The 17,389-nt window shown below is 42.9% G+C and overlaps 1 protein-coding gene across 2 annotated transcripts in view; it reads right to left on the reverse strand.

Moving 5' to 3' along the window:
• Positions 1 to 6,759: 6,759 nt before the first annotated feature.
• The window catches only part of MYB (MYB proto-oncogene, transcription factor), a 28,146-nt gene continuing 17,516 nt past the window's right edge, over positions 6,760 to 17,389 (reverse strand). For both annotated transcript variants that reach the window (XM_005518376.3, XM_014263319.2), the window contains one exon: positions 6,760 to 8,208. In XM_005518376.3, coding sequence (XP_005518433.2) covers positions 8,092 to 8,208 — 117 coding nt within the window. In that variant the 3' untranslated portion in view covers positions 6,760 to 8,091. The remainder of the gene's footprint in view (positions 8,209 to 17,389) is intronic.

Raw genomic sequence — 17,389 nt, forward strand, 5'->3', positions numbered from 1 at the left:
AACCTCTGATTTTTTTCAGTCAAACTTTCTAAGTCCCCCTGAAGAAGATGGCTGCAACACAAGTTGACCAAGCATGTTGTCTGATCAGCACGGACAGCTGTGGCTTTAAACAATGACAGCCATTGTTAGGTCAATTTTAAAGTAGGTCCTTAAAGTTAATGTGATTATGCAAATGTTTCCCTAACTACCGTGGCTGTCTTATATCCTTCACAAATGAGTGCATTGTCACTTTTCATTATGTGCATACAGTCCTGGTGGTTTGGTGGTATCATTGTATCTCTTGGAAATGGACCATGTAAAGGCCATTCACTGTTGGCACTGCATTGTGCTTTCCCCCAAGCAGACCAACCTTGACCCACAAATGAGGGTGGTAGAGATTTTCAGGCCAAAACCTGCGTGTGTTATTCACATGATTACTCCCATTGACTTGGCTGGAAACTCTTGCAGCAGGCATGGAAGAATTAGGTTAAAATATGGTTGTGAAATTAAGTCCAGTCCTCTCTAAACCATGATGTATCTGAAATCAACCTCTGACAACCTTACTTCTAAGATAAAAGGTTTTGTGTTAAATCATTTGCAGCATGAATTGAAAAATTAACACATTATGCCTCCGGGGGAAAAAACCCCAAATATGTCAGACAACTTCTGTGTATGTTTTTTTTCCATGGTGACTTTATGCTTATTATTATTAATTTGATTTTAATCATGAAATACCCTTTTACAGGTAAAAAAGATCACAAATGAGGAAGCTGAGAAATCTCAGGATCTGTGTGATCTGGAAGGTGGCGGATTTCAGACGACTCATCAGTTGGGGGACATGACTGATTTCAGACTCTTGGTTGCATTGCTTTCAATGAAAACCAGTGACTTGCAGTTTCAGTTCTCATCACAGAAGATGTTCTCACAGCAATCTCTTGTTTGGATGGTTTTCTCTTTTTCTGGGTGCGGAGCCTGATGTTTGTCTGAGTTCTGTCCTCGGTGAGTTTTTGTTCTGGTGGACAAGAGACTCCATAAAGCAAGCATGTGATACACCTAGCCTATAATAGATTCAGACTGCTGGTTGGGATTTGGGCCTGCTCAGTAAAATATCCTACCTTTTTTTCTAACAAAATGCACTAAATATATATAATAGATATAACAGAGAGAGAGAGATTTGCATGCACTTACTTAACATGAGTAAAGGTAAGGGAAAATCATCACCTTTCAGGGAAGCCCTTTGCTGACTTGCAGCAGCTGTCTTACAAACACAAACTTCCTCAGCAGATTCAAGGACTTGGAAACTGCAAGGGCAGCAGACTCTGTTGCTTGGTTGTGCTATTCTACATGCAACTTCTCAAAACATCCTCATCACTGCAACACTTGAACATTGCTCCAGAACTAGGGTGTCCTTGGCCAGCCTGAGTGTTTCAGTCAAGAGAAATCTGGTCAGTCCAAACCTACACATGTAGCAGCTGGGCTCTCCTTCTTTCACAGAGCCTGGTTTTACTGGAAAGGTTGGATTAGGGTGTGGAAACCTGCTTTGGTGGAGCAAGGCTGAAGCTGTAGCACCCTCAGCATGGTCTTCAAGAGAGTACAGGGCTGCCTTTGGGACATTGAGCCTTCTGGAAAAGTTCCTGTGCTCTAGACAAAAGTGGATTTCTGTTACTGGTAATCTGGAAAAAGTTAGTTATGGATGTTAAAGAGGAAAGAAGGACAGCTTGTATCACTGACAGCAAGGCAAATGAAGGAATCAAATAAATTTCCACACTCGCTCTGTTCAATCTGTCACATAAAAACCAAGTTGCTCCATTGATCAACTTCCAGAGAGGATGGTAATAAGTATTTTTTGGATGTCAGACAGACAGCACAGCAAAACTTGGTAGTAACAAAAATGAGGGGGGACTGCTGAATTAATCCAGCATCTTATTTTAATCATCATGCTTTTGCGTGGCAAAATTGTGGTGCAGGTGTGTGTTGGGTTCAGTCCTCCCTGATCACGCTGGGTCTGGCTCTGAGACCCGAAGAGTAGCTACTCCAGCAGGCTGCAATGAGGGTTTGTACTAGAAAGCCCTGGGTTTCAGAGCAGTGGTGAAGGAGTGACTCGATGACATCAGTTCTGTAGCTTATCACCATGCAAGCTGCATTTGTATTTGTTATGGGTTTTCTGTTAAAGGATGTGGCCACAAATCAGAGGTTGGCAAGAAAAGGATTACTCTAACCTCTTTGATTAAAGAAAGTTCAGGGTGTTTCTGTGCTGGTGATAGCTCAGAGGGGAGCCTGTGAGTTGCTGCTCCTGGACTGCCACTGTGGGACCTTCATGGGGCAGCAGGAGAACCCATCTCCTTCCTGGGCAGGTGGGAAGCTGCTGAGAGGTGCCAAAGCTGGGTGTAACATGGGCTGTCTTGCCTACTCCCGGTGGACCTTCCAGCCAGGAGCATATCACCTCCAGCGAAAGGCTCTTGTGTCCCTCCCTGACTGGAGGATGTTACTCGAGATACAATCAGAGCTCGCTGCTCAGTGAAGATGATCCTGAGCCTGGGGATACCAAGGGAACCACTGTGAGTGTGTGGGGCCTCTGCTGAGTGGGAGTGGCAGGAGGACATGAGCCATGGACAGGAAAATGTTCCATGTCTTTTAGTCCTGGCCAAGTATGGGCTTGGGTTCACTGTTGTTATGGAGACCAGAGACTTATCAATCCTTCACCTGCAGTGTTTGGGCCTGAGCCCCATCAGGGGTGTGCGCCTTGGTGAAACAGAGATGAAGAGGGTAGGGGTGCAGAGGGGATGGCCAATATGAGCAGAGCAGAAAACAAAAACAAAGTATCTTCTCTTTTCCTTATTATTTCACTGTATTTTAGGCCTTTGACTACAGCAAACCCCAGCTGTTTCTTAGTTTATTTTTTTGGTGCAAGAAGGCTTGGCTGAGCAGGTAGGAGCTCTAACCTCTTGCAGATTTCCATTTCCCAGCAGCAGCACAGGCTAGCAGCACTTTTATCTGTACAGGAAGGCTGAGCCAGCACCTGAGAGGTCTCTGCCTTGAGCTGGTAGGAACACAGATATCAAAACCCCATCACTGAAATAGTGATAGCCTGCCTGCACCTTCAGATAACTTCTGTGCCGATGTACACTGATGAGAGCTAATGAAACATGAGAGGCAGCGGGCAGGAAGGCACACCTGCAGGCACCCTTTGAAGGCTCTCTGGGGGCTCACTGTGTCAGGAGGGCCACGGCAGGCTTGCAGCTGGGCTGGCAGGAACCTGGAGATGCAGAGATGGTCTCTATGGTTAGTGTAGAAACCTGTCTGGGAAGAGCTTCCTGAAACTTTCTTCTTCGTCTTCTTCGCTTCTCTGACAGATGTGTGTGCACGGAGCGCGTCCTGGAGCTGTGGTGATGAGTAGTGATTGAATCAAGGGGTAAAAGTTGTCTTCCCCCAAAATGAAATTTCCTTGCCTGTAAGTGGAGCCAGGCTGTAAAAGCGGATCTGCACAGTCTGAGAAGTACAGGCTGTTTTAGAAAACAATTAAAAAGTCAGCAACTATTCTGATACTCAAATGGATTGGAAAAATGCCTTCTGGAAATGTCATGTATCAAGAGGGATTGTAAAAAACAAAAACAAACTCAACAACCTGATCACCAGTGATTTATGGAAAAATAATAGCAGAGTGAATACATTTTGCAGCCCTTAACAATGAGCTGTTTAACCACTGCCAACTTGCAAACACAGCTGAAGGCAGAATTTGGACCTCTCTGGTCTATCTTCATTATCTCACCTCCATCAGTCACTGAGAGCGAAAGAGTCACAAACAAGTTTATGCTGGTAGCAGGGTCTTCAGTGAAAACTGCTGAGACATCAAAGTCAAGTTCAAAGCAAAGAGGCAAACAAAGGGAACAAGTGCATTTGGTCAGGAAACATGACTTCCTTTTAAATTAAGACATTAGACTGGAGATTGAAAGATGTGACCAGTGTCTTTCCTTGGCCACCCAGGCAGAACTCCACTATTGCTCCTGAGTAACATCTGCTCTCATGACAGACTCCATCCATGCTAGGAAACAAGGACACAGGCAAAATGCAGGCCAGTGCCTCAGAACCGTTCTTTCCTGAACAGAAATATTTTTAACACGCTCCTTCAACACAAAACAAATCAACAGCCAACAAAAAATCCAAAACAAAAACAAAACCCAACACATTTTAAATAGATTTCTAGGAACAAGCCTTTTGTTCTGTGCTTTGCCATCACACCTGTCTCAGATCAGGAATGAGGCAGAGATACAATTAAATGTGGCAGGAGTAAGAGGAGGTTATGATTATGATACTCCTGTCACAATGTTACAGAAATATCCTTCGCCTATGTGCCTGCCTGTGTGGGCTTGAGGGAGAGCTGATTGCCATTGATTTATCTGGCACGGGTAAGGATCAAGATGATAAATACAGAGGAAAAAAACCTTCTGGCTTTTTTGAAGAATCACTCTATGCTACGGAATATTCAATGATGTGCTTGCTCTCTGCTTTACCCTCAGCAGATTTATTTTGGCTCCTAACTACAAAGCCCTCTTTCATTCAAGCTCTAATATTTTCTCCCAAACCAATTCAAACTCTGGCCATTTTTCAGTTTAGGCTTCTAGCTGTCACATGGGTCAGACCTGTGAGAGTTGACCCCCCAGCCTGCATAGAAGGCTGAAGAATGACAGGGAATTATCTGGGAAACACCTCACATTCTGATACTTTTCATTATTTTTTGCCCTGGCTCCTTTGCCTCTTCATTTTTAATTAGTGGCACATGCTGAAACGATAATTTAAATTCTTCACAGAAATCAAAAGAATTCCCGCTGACAACTTTATTAAGTTGTAATTACAGAGGATAAAAAGGTTAATAGGAATTTGAGCCAAATATCTACTCTCCATTAAATGAGAACTTGACTGAACCTGCTTTCCCTTCATTTTGGTAGGTTACTCTAGGTTTAAACAGGCCCAGGATGGCCACACATCTGTGCAAAGGGCCACTGCTGGGTCGGGTAGCAGTCACCAAACCATTCACACGGACCCGTCTCAGGACAGCTCTTGCCTGATTGGCTCAAGATGGAATTTGCCAGAGATGTGGGACTCTTCTTGGGCCTCTGGAAGATGTGTATTTCAGACAGTGAGAAGAGCAGGGTTCACACGGGGTATTTGTGTGAGAAAGATGTGCAGGAGGTGGAACTTTTCTGCGATGGAAGTGTAGCCACTATTGGTGGAGGGAAAATAATCAGTTTCCTGGCTCTAGCATCCAAAGAAAGCCTCTTCCTTCACCCATGCTGGGCACAACATGCATGCAGAAACATACACAAACTGGCCTGAATCTGCTGAGTGTTTTGCATTTTCAGTGAAATGAGAAACAGGGACAATAACCATTTTCCTCTGTATTAGATGTAAGCGCACCCATCAAGAAGACAATTATTGTAATAGTTATGTGAGTTTAAAATGGATTTTAAAGCAACAGAGGGTGTAAGGGAAAAAAAAAGCCCACTCCTTTTTCTGGGCACCTGCAGGCTGAGCTTCCATGGCTCCCAGCTCTGGGATAATAGTCTGTTTAAACTCAGCCAGGATCTGTGAAGTTACCACTGGAGCTGTACAAGGCAGGAGTTTTGCCTTGAAGTCCTGTGGTAAGCTTGGCGTTTCTTTTTCCTTTTTTTTCTGTAAGAGCTGTAACACATTGCCTAAACCGTGTGGCATGCCTCAAGGCAGGCCTTTCCCTCTTCCCATGCTGTACACCACTGAGTCCCCCAGGGCCCTCACATCTTGCACAAGGTTTTCTCTGGCACAGGCAGAGGCTCCCACAGCCTTCCCCTGCTCCGGCACCCACGCCTGGCCCCGGGTCCTGCCTGTGGAAACCACTGGGAACCTGCCTTGGGGCTCTCCCTGGCCCCCAGTGCCAGGCTGAGAGCCCAAAAAGCACAGGAGGGATGGATGAGGAGCACACAAAACAACTTGGAGGGGGCTTCAGCTGGGAGGGGCTGGGTAAGGAGCAAAAAGGTCTGGAAGGCACCTCTGGGGCTCAGCACACCCATGGCCCCTCTTTCATCACAGAACTGATGTCTGCTCTCATGAATATCAGCGTAACTTCGAAGCATTTGCCTCAACATACACTTCAGCAATTTATTTTCAAGCTACTCAATAAAATGCTCTTTTTTCTTTTCTGAGAAGACGCCTTTTATTTGTTTGTTTGCTTGTTTTGTCAGAAATTGCTTTTATCTCTAGCCTTCCTGGGGCTGAAAGTCCCTCAGCACGTCAGCTGTGTGAGGCTCTTGCAGTTCTGTCCAATTATTTGCTGTGAAGCACAGTGCACCAGGGTTTCAGAGCACATTCTCACCTCTCTTTTCTTAAGACAAGCATGAAAACAGCCTGTTCTACAGTTACAAGAACTCCAGAATATTTTTCTCTTATTCAATTGGTTCCTGACCTGATTGTCCTTAGTTGAAAAAATAAATTAGCCAGCATTGTGGGATAAGGGCAGTTTCGCACAAAAGGTGCAGCGAGTCTCCCACTGACTGAAGCTGACCTGGACTTTGGTGTCAATAGAGATGTGCTCTGAGACCACAACTGAGCTCAGGACTGGCTGTTTTGTGCTGTCTTCCCTCCACTTCCTTAACAATCAATGAGAACCGAGGATTTTGAGGCTATGATGTGCAAAACTCTATTCCTTGCTTATCTAGGTGTGCTGGGAAAAGCCTTCTTGGCTTGATTGTTGCCTTTAACACCACTGCCAAAAAACTGAAGACAAACAAGATTAGGAGGCCATGCAGGTTTAAGTAAAAAAGAACACACTTTATTTATCTACACGGCAGTACATTGTTGTATAAAAAATTAAGTGCAGATAAAGCTGCACCAAATGCTATTAAGGCAGCAAAGTCAGAGGCTCTTATAAAAACACAAAAAAAAAAAAAATAAAATCAGTGTTTTGCCATATCAGTAAAGATCTGATATGGCAGTACAAAGAACCATGTATTTCTAAGAACCTGATTCGGTACACAAGACCCAAGTTAGGGAACAACTAGCTAGACATGGAACAAAAGAGACAACATGAACAAGACAGTGTTCTCCCAAACATATGAAGGTGCAATGCATGCTGTTACAAACCAATGAGAAATAAAACAACACATCCACACAAATAAAAATCTCCCAAGAACAGTGTTCAAAAATATTGCTTATAAAAAAAAGGGGAAAAAAATATAAATGATGTAAAAAAATTAAAACAAAAAAATCTGAAATGCTAGTGCATAGTCAATTAGCTAACATCAACATTTGTTTTTTTCCAAATAAAGCTCTACTGCTCCTTTTACACTAGCAGCAAGTCTACACGCTAAGGTCTGTAGCAGCAAAACACAGTATTCATTTGGCATTTACAAAATTAAATTACTGAATAAAAATATAATTTTTCTGATAAATCTATGTTTCATACAGTAATATTTTTTAAAGCAAGCTAATTACCCACCCCCTCCCCCCAACAGAAACAGACAATGTATAATGGCCTAGAACCAAAACAGAAAGGAGTATTTCAAGAGGCATGGATGTTTGAGCATTCACGATCTTGATCAGCTTTCCCCTTTTGCACAGACAAGCGTTTGTAGTAATGCTTTTCACTTCAGTATTTTACACCAATTCATTTTGTTCAGTGATTTAAAATACATCTGTTTGAGTACCTGCTCTTTTATTATTAAAAAACAAAATTAAAAAAAAATAAAAAAAAAGAAGAAACAAACTAAACCCCACCCCTGGCTAGCACATCACTGAAATAACAATACTGGTGTATTAAGTCTGCTTGATCTCAAAAAGTACAAGAAAGATTATCTTTATTATAAGACTGCACTTAAGATCATTAATTACTGATTCAAACTCAATACCTAATAATTTAGGCAAGTATCCTTAAAAAAACACAAACTCTTAAGTTGGGTGAAATCCAACAAGAATATATATGCTGAGTGACTAAATGCACTTTGTGCTGCTCCCAACTGTTGTACCACAACAAAGATAGGCTCTTCTCCCATTCATGAAAAGTTCTCATATAGAGGAACAGGAATTTCCCAGTGGAGGTGAAGTGTTCTCAAAACCATAATGCTTCTCTGTGTGTCGACCCTTTCACATCACCAGAGTCCGGGTGGGGAAGGTGGCCATGTATTTGCGTGCCTGATCTGTCAGAGCCATCTGATCCTCGATCTTCCCGCAGGACGCTGACTCCCAGGCGTTGTTCAGATGCTAAATTAGAAGAGAGAGAGATTTATTTTGAATGCTGTGTGACTTATCCATAGTCTCAGCCAAAGCTGGGCCCTCTCACAATTAACTGTTCCGTGAACAAGCAGTGGGATTTCGTCCTGTCCTCCGAGAAATTGAAATCTCAACAGGCAAAAAAATGTCACCCTGACTTCTCAGCTAGCGACCACAGGGGCAGATAGTCCAGATGATCTGCAGAGAGGACACCAGAAGAGATCCAAACTTTCCTGCTTCTCTCTCAGGCAGTTGATGAATAGTTGATATATAGGCAGTCTATAAGGCCACTTCTACAGCCTTGCCTTTAATTCTTTAGAAAGGTCTAAATGAGAATGTACTTGGCAGGCGAACTTTATGGTCAACGGAGCACAGACAGGCTACAGCCCACAGTTAAAATATTCAGTGTTATGACCATGCACAAATTCCTGTTGGACCTCCATTCTAAAAATACAGCTGTTCTGTCCTGGAGTTCCCTGAAAGGCCCTGACAAGCTCGACAGCCTGACCACTGCTGCAGAGGATTCCCATGCTCCAAGCCGCTTTCACCTGTGTGCAGCCATCAGCGCCCGCCCAACAGCTCAGCTCCTCTGGCAAAGGAGAAGGGGGGGGCTGACTCTCAGCAGAAACAGCTTTTTAATTATCATGTAAGCCATTTCACTTCTTGTGGTATTTATGGAGGTTGCAGACAGCATTTAGTATAATGCTAAAATGAGATAAACCTATCTGCAGAGCGCTGTGTGTGCTGTATTTATTTACTCACTACACATGAGACATTTCTCATTGCCTTGAGCTATAAACAGCAATGAAATTTCAAAGCTCCTGGAATTTACCAGGATACACACTTTTATTTTTTTCTATTGAACTCTCTCACTTACCCAGTGTGTCTGCCTTTCCACACTGAAATTTTCTCTAAGACTGAATAAAACCTCTATTATCATGTAGTTAGCTGTACAAATACTCTGAATTCCAAAAATGCACACAATTGTGCTTATCTTTCCACAAGGGGATTCCAGTACTGCTAAATATTGAGAAGGTGTATGCTCAGGATTCACCAGTAAAGACAAAACAGGAGAAACCTTTCTCCGTTCTCCATCACATCCAAAAAGGATCATCTTTGCAGTACAATACCTACATTGCTCAAAAAAATGTCCAAAGCCCTCCCAACCTCTAGGACGCTGGATGAATCATAATTAGTGGACTGCAAACCATCTGCTAAGAGCAGAACTGTCCTGGCGTGCCCATGGCTCTCTCTGCCAGCTTCTAGTTGCTAACTTCAATTTCTAGTTGTTAACTTTGCAAGAGGATCCTTACATTATTCTCTGGCCTAAATGTTTACAGAATGCTCTTCTGACTGTAAACAGTGTTATCTGAGACATACAGATAGTAAAAGGCTGGGCAGCTATGAAATACAGATATTTTCACATAACATGCCCTAATCAGGGCACCAGTACAAACACAGGGACCGAGGTTCCTGCCTTGGAGGGCTTACAGTCTAAAAGGGACAAACCCAGTGAATAACAAAGCAAGCATGTTAGTCCTCTGTAAACTTCTGCTGGGCTTCCCTAGACACGGCTTTCTCTTCTCTGTAGAGAAGGTCCAAATGCTGCCTCTTCTCCTGAATGCCCAAAACTGCTGGGCTTCAGTAGGAGTTCCCTTTCTGAAGGAGAACCAGGCCTCAAATCATTACGTTTCTGCAGTTTTTGTGAGAAAGCTGTGAACAGACATGCTGTCCACATCTTTTCTAGAGCTGTGCACCTTGTGCTGTGGCTCAGCTGAGGGCACATGGCAGAAAGCAGGTGTGACACACTTTCTGCATGCCACAGACCTGCATGCAGCACACCACAGCTCCTTTTATGTTTTGGTTAAACAACTTCCAGAGTAACTTTTTCAAAGGCACCTACACAAGCTGGGAGCCTACAACTCAATAGATCCTCAGTGGCACTCAGTCACCTGTGTATGTTTTTCCCTGCTGTTTTAGAGGGATTTGCATGAGGAACCAAATTAATGCCTGGTATAATGCCATCAGTTTTACTTAGAAGCTGGATTTGTTCTGTACACCTCAAAAGCAGCTGATAGTTCCTGAATATCCATAATTTCCAAGGACAAAAATATGCATCTAACCAGTATTACCCTGTGATCCCCAAAGCTTCAGTGAACCAATCTAGAAATGAGAGATCAGCAGTCCCTTAAATAACTGAAAATATGTAAGGAAAAGACCATTTGCCACAGTGTGTCGGTTTCTGAAAAATGTAAGTAACTTCAGGTAAGGAGTGTCCCTATTTTATAAATTAGGCTTAATTGTTATTATCTACACAGAGCTCTTTGTATTAACAGCCATGTGCTTAGTAGGAAAAAAAAAAAAAAAAAATCTGTATCCTGATATCACCAACATCTCAGCAGGCTGCTACATGTCACTCATTCCACGGAAAGCCTGGTCTTCATCTTTAACCTGATGTCAGTGTGGCAGAAGCTGCTCAGGCAGGCAGTAACCCTCTGCCCTCCCACTGGGCTTGGCTGCCCCGGGGAGCAATGGGCAGCAGACACAGCAAGCACAGGAGGACCAACTCCACCCCTCACTTGAGCCTGCTTGAAACGACTTCAGCCTTGCTGTAGGGACAGAAAAGTTTTCATCCATGTATTATTTCTCCCAGAAAATGACACTATTTACACTTTCCCCCCCCTCTCCCTGTTGTGACAACTTATAAAAAAGAGGCTAACTTTGCATCTCAGTGATGATGGCGAGAGCTCTTCTCCAGTGAAGAAAGAAGAATTGGACCCAAAGTAGTATGTTTTCTGATCCAGCATATTTACTAACACAGTTTTCCACTCCACCCTCGGGGAACTCAGATAACATTTAAGTGGGTATTTTTAATAAACATTTTCTGTCTGAAGCCCTGACTCTCGGCAGCCAGCACAAAACAAAGCACAATGCCTGTGCCTTGCCAGCCCTGCAGCGCAGTGCCAGAGGCACGTGTGAAAGTCATCCTGATGGCAGCAGTTTTCCTTCCCTCCTTGGCAGGGAGTGCTGGGTCCTACAACTCAGGCAGAGTGCCTTGCTGGGCCTGGTCACACACAGCCGTGGGATCTCTTAGTAAAAAGGGTAAAAAGAGATGCTACAATGCCTTCTTCCACGCCAGCATTGCAGCAAGTACTGACAGGGCTCTGTTACAGGACAGTGGCAGTACTCCACAGACAGCAGTGCTCAACAAATGCATCAAAAGAAGAGATTCAGGCAGAAGGCTACAGGCATGCAGGGAAACAGCACAGAAACCCCAGCCAGAACACTCCTGTTGCAGAATGCTCATTGCACCCTCCTGACCACACTTACATGTCTAACTCTGCAAATCAATGGGTGGAAATGATCTTTGTAACCAGAAGCCAGAAGGACTGACCCAAACCCCATCAAAATTGATGGACATGTTTTCATTGATCCAATGGATTCATCCAGCTTAAATTCAGTCATGTAAGAGTAAGGTGTTTGTTTTGGCACCTAAATTCCTAGCCAGTAGGAAGTGAAAGCGATTTCCACAGTAAATTCTTTCCACATACATAGTTTTTTCATTGACTCACAGACTAGGAGACTAGTCTTAATTTTGCTATCAATTAAAAGAATTTAAACCTTTTCAGCCAGTACTTCCACTGTATTTTTCTCTTCCAAACACAGCAGTTTCTCTCTTTAAGTTAAATCAGGGTGGGGGGGAGAGAAGAAAGTGTAGTACTGCAAGCTCCCACAGGATTAAATTACAGATCTATGGTACAATTCCAGCTATGCCATTCTCCCTGTCCCTTTTCTTTCTCTCTCTTTTTTTTTTTTTTTTTTTAACCTCAATAATCCTACCAGTACATCCTTCTCCTGGCAGCAAAACTACCTTATTTATCCTGTAATATGCCTTCAGCTGCCTTCAGGCAAATGTGAACTGTAAACAAACTGTCAAAGCTGTAACCGGGATATCCAGTTAAAGCACTTTAAATAAAAACTTGGACCATCTAGAGAAAACAGACCAGAGTAAGGGAAGAAAACAATGTGGAAAGGTGCTTTTCTAATAGAACTAGTCCTTCTGCTCTTGTAGTCCAGACTGCCTTTTCATATGCTGTCTCTATAGCTTAAGAAAGCTCCTGTGTTACAACACCTTTTGTGTTAGAAGCCAATGCCAAAACCAAACACTGCTGCAGTCCTGCAGTGCTGAGCTCCCAAACTGATCAAAGTCTAGTAGAAATCCTTGGGCAAAGAACTGTGTTAGAAGACAGATTTTACATCTTTGCTCTGCTGGCAGGTAGCTTCAGCAACTCCAGCAAAGCTAGTGGTGTTACAAACATTTCCACTAATTTAGTCAAGCTTTGCTGGTATTTAAAAATAATTTTAAAAAATCTAGTGTGTTTAAAATATTTTAAATGCTCAATACGAAGGTCTCTTACCATGTTTCCCTCATGCAAAAATCTGGATTTCTTGCCAGCTTTCCCTTAGATTACATGGTATAGATTGTCTGCAGAATGTGCCACTGAAAAGGAGGCTTGCAAGAAGAAATGCAGCACTCCTGAAGCAGTAAAACAACGCACTAAGCATAACAATTTCCTAGCAGAATACAATAGACAGCATATGAATAACATGGCTTTCTATTCTGTAAGGATGCAGAACTGGCAGAAGAAACCCTTTTACTTATCAAGACGAGACAGTAAAGACTAATTAAAAACTAAAGTGACCATAAATGAATTTTTTATCTCGTTTGACAAGACAGACCATTATTCCTAACCCCGTTGTTAGCTTCTTCTGGGGCACAGGACAGACTTCTCCCAAACTCTGGGGCTTTCCAAGTTGCTCAGAAATACAGTTTATTAAATGTGAAAGAATTAGATGGTGCAACTTTTCAGCTTTTGTTATAAGCATGATACCAGAGCTAGAAAGAGCTATTTGATGGCATTTTTAAGAGCTTAACCCTGAAGTTCTTGCTCAGATAAAACTCCTGCTCAAGATGAATCTTACTTTCCAAGTAAGATGAATGGACAAGATATGGAAGTGGGCTAAGCACCTGCAACTCCTATTCTTCCCCTCTCTAGTTTTGTCCTTAAGTAATATTTTTTTTTTTTCCCCCAGAGACCAGCATACATTGCTGCAAATGTATAATATGTAAATATTATATTATAATAGAAAATGTATAATAGTTAAGCTGTCACTTTTCTTCCAGAGAGACCATCACCAACTCAGGGCAGTCCTAACTTCCAATCTGTTTGGAACCCAAATTCTGCTGACCTGGGAGGAAAATATATAATGACTGGCCTGTAACTTTAAACCTTCTCTGGCTCCCTCAGCTGTGGCAAGCCCGTCTCCTTCCTACACACATCAGTCACTGGGGAGAGAAGGGGCAACACAAGCAAGGGAAACCTGTGGGGCTACCTTCCCTTGCTGCACAAATCTCAAACACAGGGTGCTTCCCCCTCTCCCTTGGTTAAACAAAGTATGAGATTTCAGGACCTTCTTTCCCCCAAAAAGCCACGGAGGAAAAACAGAGAAAGCCTGCTGTTGCAGGAGACCATGCTGCCTTCCTGGCCGCTTCGTCTTACAACCAGCTGCAAATAAAACATTTCACTTTTTAAACTGGGAAAATTAAGCTTCATGACAGCTTAAACACCTGAAAAAAGGTTAACCAAGTAACTGTTATAAAATCCTTTAAAGTTATTCTTTGAAGAAAATGGCTACATAAACCGCCAAAAGTCAGGAAATTCGAGCTGAAATGTGTCAGTCTGTGGTTAAAAAATGGAAAGTGACAGGAGCTAGGGGTTGAAGAACATTCTCTTTAGCTTGCAGGGCTTCTACCTTGTGTTGTTTCCTTTGTTACTGGGGGAAGAAGATATCAAAGCAGTGCTATTTTCTTAAAAGGCTCTATTTCATGGTGTCTTTTGATAGCCTGCAGGGTTAGGTGGAAGGTCTGTGATTTAGCCTACTTTTCTATCTGTTAAAATGTCTATGTTAGGATAGTTTGTATTATGTACCGCTACTGCTACAGAACATAATGTGAAATAAAATTTAACTTTGACATCGGAAGGGCCAGAAACAGAGGGGTTTTTATGTAACCTCTTACAAGGCAAAATTCAAGCGCATGCTCAGTACAGATCATCTGTTTGTCTTGGTATTGGAGCAGGTTATCCCAAAATCTTAACCCTTGGAAAAGCTGCTAGTGAGACCAAAATCTCCCTGACATGCAACTAAGTGACAAAAATATAGGGTGCAAAAATACAGGTTTTTAACTAACCCCATGAATTCAAAGCAGAAATATTTGGGAATCATGCAAAGGAGAGTAAGTCTACCCCAAGGCAACATGTGGGTTTGGTGAGACATTCCTGCTCCTGCCAGTCTGATAATACTCAATGCACAACCATGAGATTTGTCAGACAGGACAAAAGAGCTGGCTGAACCTCCACACCTTACCAGAAAGATCTTACACAAAACTGCCTTTACAGCCCATGACTTAGGGAGACTTAACAGGGGATTGAATGAGGATAAAACCCAAACTCCTCTTGGGTCTACAAAGGCTTCTTCTCCCTTTGCTCTATACAGCACTGACAGCACCAAAATCCAGTGGTTTTATATGGAGCTACCTGACCTCACATGCCAAATGATGCAACGTGCTGCTCCTGCTAAGTGAAGGTGAATCATATTGTGCTATCTGATAGGGTCATCAGCTGCTATTTACTAAATGGCATACGATCAGTCGTGTACCCAAAATGCAGTAAAAAATATCATTAGAGATGTGTTTGAACATTTGCTACTCTTGCCTTCTTTGGAATTTAACAGCAAAACAATAACTAATCAAGGATTTTGATCAGTTTTTTGCTAGCCAAATATCATTGTGCAAATGTAGTGCAAATTATTAAAGCAATGGAAAACCGTGGGCTGGTAAATATATTGCCTCCTAGTTTTCTAAGTTCGAATTTAAAAGAAAATGGAATTTTAAGAACCAAGCATATTAAAAAAAAACCCCTAAGTTAAGTTAAGTTTCTCTCTTCCCTGTCCATGCACAGATCCCAAGGTGCAGAGATTGCTGTAATTCTTTCTTGGCCTGAAGTCAGTGAGAATTTGCCTAAGTCAGAACAGTTGGATCAGGCCCAAAATATTTGCAGCAGCAATGTCAACATACGCAGACACAATTAAATTTCACCCACAGGAGTTCCCTCATGCTTAATGTCTACTTTCATGGGAGCAGTGGATTTAGACCAGAATTTGTTTGTGTCTGTGCATGTGTTCATGTATGAGGGTGAGATACCAAACTCAAGCCAGGAAGGGTAGAAAGCATAGGACACTAAAACGTGCTAAAATCTGCTCATGTACAAGACACAAAGAGTAAAGACAAGAGCAAGCACAAAGGCTAATGTTTTCCATGGCTTTGCACCATTTAGACATGCTATGCCCTAATCACGAGTCCATTTACACTGGGGAGGAGGAGGGGAAGCGTTAGGGACAGAGCAGCAGCAGCTTCTGCTGTGAAACAGAGCCAGACTGAATGTCCTTTCTGAGCTGCACAGAGCCACACTCCTCCCCTCTGACAAGAAGCCAAGTAGCTTTACCATTACTTTTAACCACGACACCAAGTCCAAAACATAGTGCAGCCGCTGGCAGACAATGCTGCATTGTTATAAAAAGTCTGTATTTCATTCTGAAAAAGCTGTCTGTGTCACCATCACAGAAACCTCAAGCCTCATTCTTCACTTAAGATTACATTTCAGATGAAAAGCTCAATGTTTCATCAGCAGAGAGAACAATTTTACCTTCATGCTAGTACACCAAGAAGCTGCATACTAACTATTCATTTTGGGGCTTTTTACAACTACTGTTTCTTTCAGTTCAACTTACTTTAAACACTGAGAGGAGTTGGAAGTCCTTTTTAGCTCAGTTCCTACTTAAGAAAAGGTCCTCTTTATCCAAACAATGAGCATACCTGACTTTTAACATGGTTTTCCTGACCAAGGACTGAAGAATTGAATCCAGAATGATCCACAAATTGACTCATGTAAACTTCCTGAACAAAATCAGCATGAGTGAGGACAGAAGGTTAAACAAGCCCTTTCGTTTACAGCAGCTTGTAAAGAAATTATTTTTAGATAGCAGGAAACATAACACCGGTACACCAAAGATCAAAAGATCCCATTTTACAGACCTCTCAGATCCTTCTTTTTTATTACAGCCAGAGTGCAGGCAACTACCACTAACTGGACAACACACAGCCCATGCTGCTTAACTACCTGAAAATCTTGTCCTAAATCTGTGAAGGAGCCCGGAGCTTGGCTGGGGTCACGGTTCTCAGACAGGTGTTGGGGCACAGCAGGGCTGAGCTCAGGGGGACCAGCAGCCTCCTCCCACACACCCACCAGGGAGCTCCAGCAAGCCCCAGCAAAGCTGGAGACCCAGGCTCCTTTGCCACCAGGTGGGTCTGAATTCTGCCCCTATACACTGCCCTAGATCAGGGATAGCGGATCTGCAAACCCTTCTCTTGGCTGTCAACCACAGTGCAGCCAAGAAACACAGGTCATGAGGGTAGAGCAGATAAACAATGCTGAGTGTGAGTCTTTGGCCCCTACAGATCCCACATGCCAAGGGGAGTCCTAGTCCCTGCTCTCCAAAGCTGTTTTTCATCAAGTGATTCTGCAGCACAAAATACAAGGCTACTCCATGGCAAACTGTGCCAAATGGGGACATGTGTGAAATTTTACTATCTCCTTTTTTAATGCCTGGCTAGAAATGCTTAATCAAAACCAGCCTTTATTCATTCCTACTGTAAATAAGCCCAAATGTAAATTCTGGAAAGAGGGAGGAAAGAAAGGATTAGCCATGTGGACTATTCGTCTGAAAGTCAGGAACTATGGAGTTACAATTTCCTTCCTGCCAGTGACTCACCCTGGGGAATGAGACACTTTCCTTTAGTTCTCCCAAGCGGAGAAAGGCTATGAAATCACTTAGTCATCTACCTTGGAAATACAGAAATTACGTTTTGTTTTCTGAATGACTTGCAGTGGGTTCCACCTAAAGTACACAAGAGCTGCCAAACTGGCTGCTAATGACCTTGGTGGGCTTTGGATCGGCCCCTGTGCAACAGTTCTGTTTGAAAGCACAGCAAATGTCTGTGTTTGTTAACACTTGGCAAAAGCACAGACACATAAACCCCAGCCTGACATCTGAC

The sequence above is a fragment of the Pseudopodoces humilis genome, chromosome 3 (genome assembly GCF_049639895.1).
Source record: "Pseudopodoces humilis isolate 2021_Gansu_Grassland_sample_001 chromosome 3, ASM4963989v1, whole genome shotgun sequence".
In the NCBI taxonomy this organism is placed as follows: Eukaryota; Metazoa; Chordata; class Aves; order Passeriformes; family Paridae; genus Pseudopodoces; species Pseudopodoces humilis.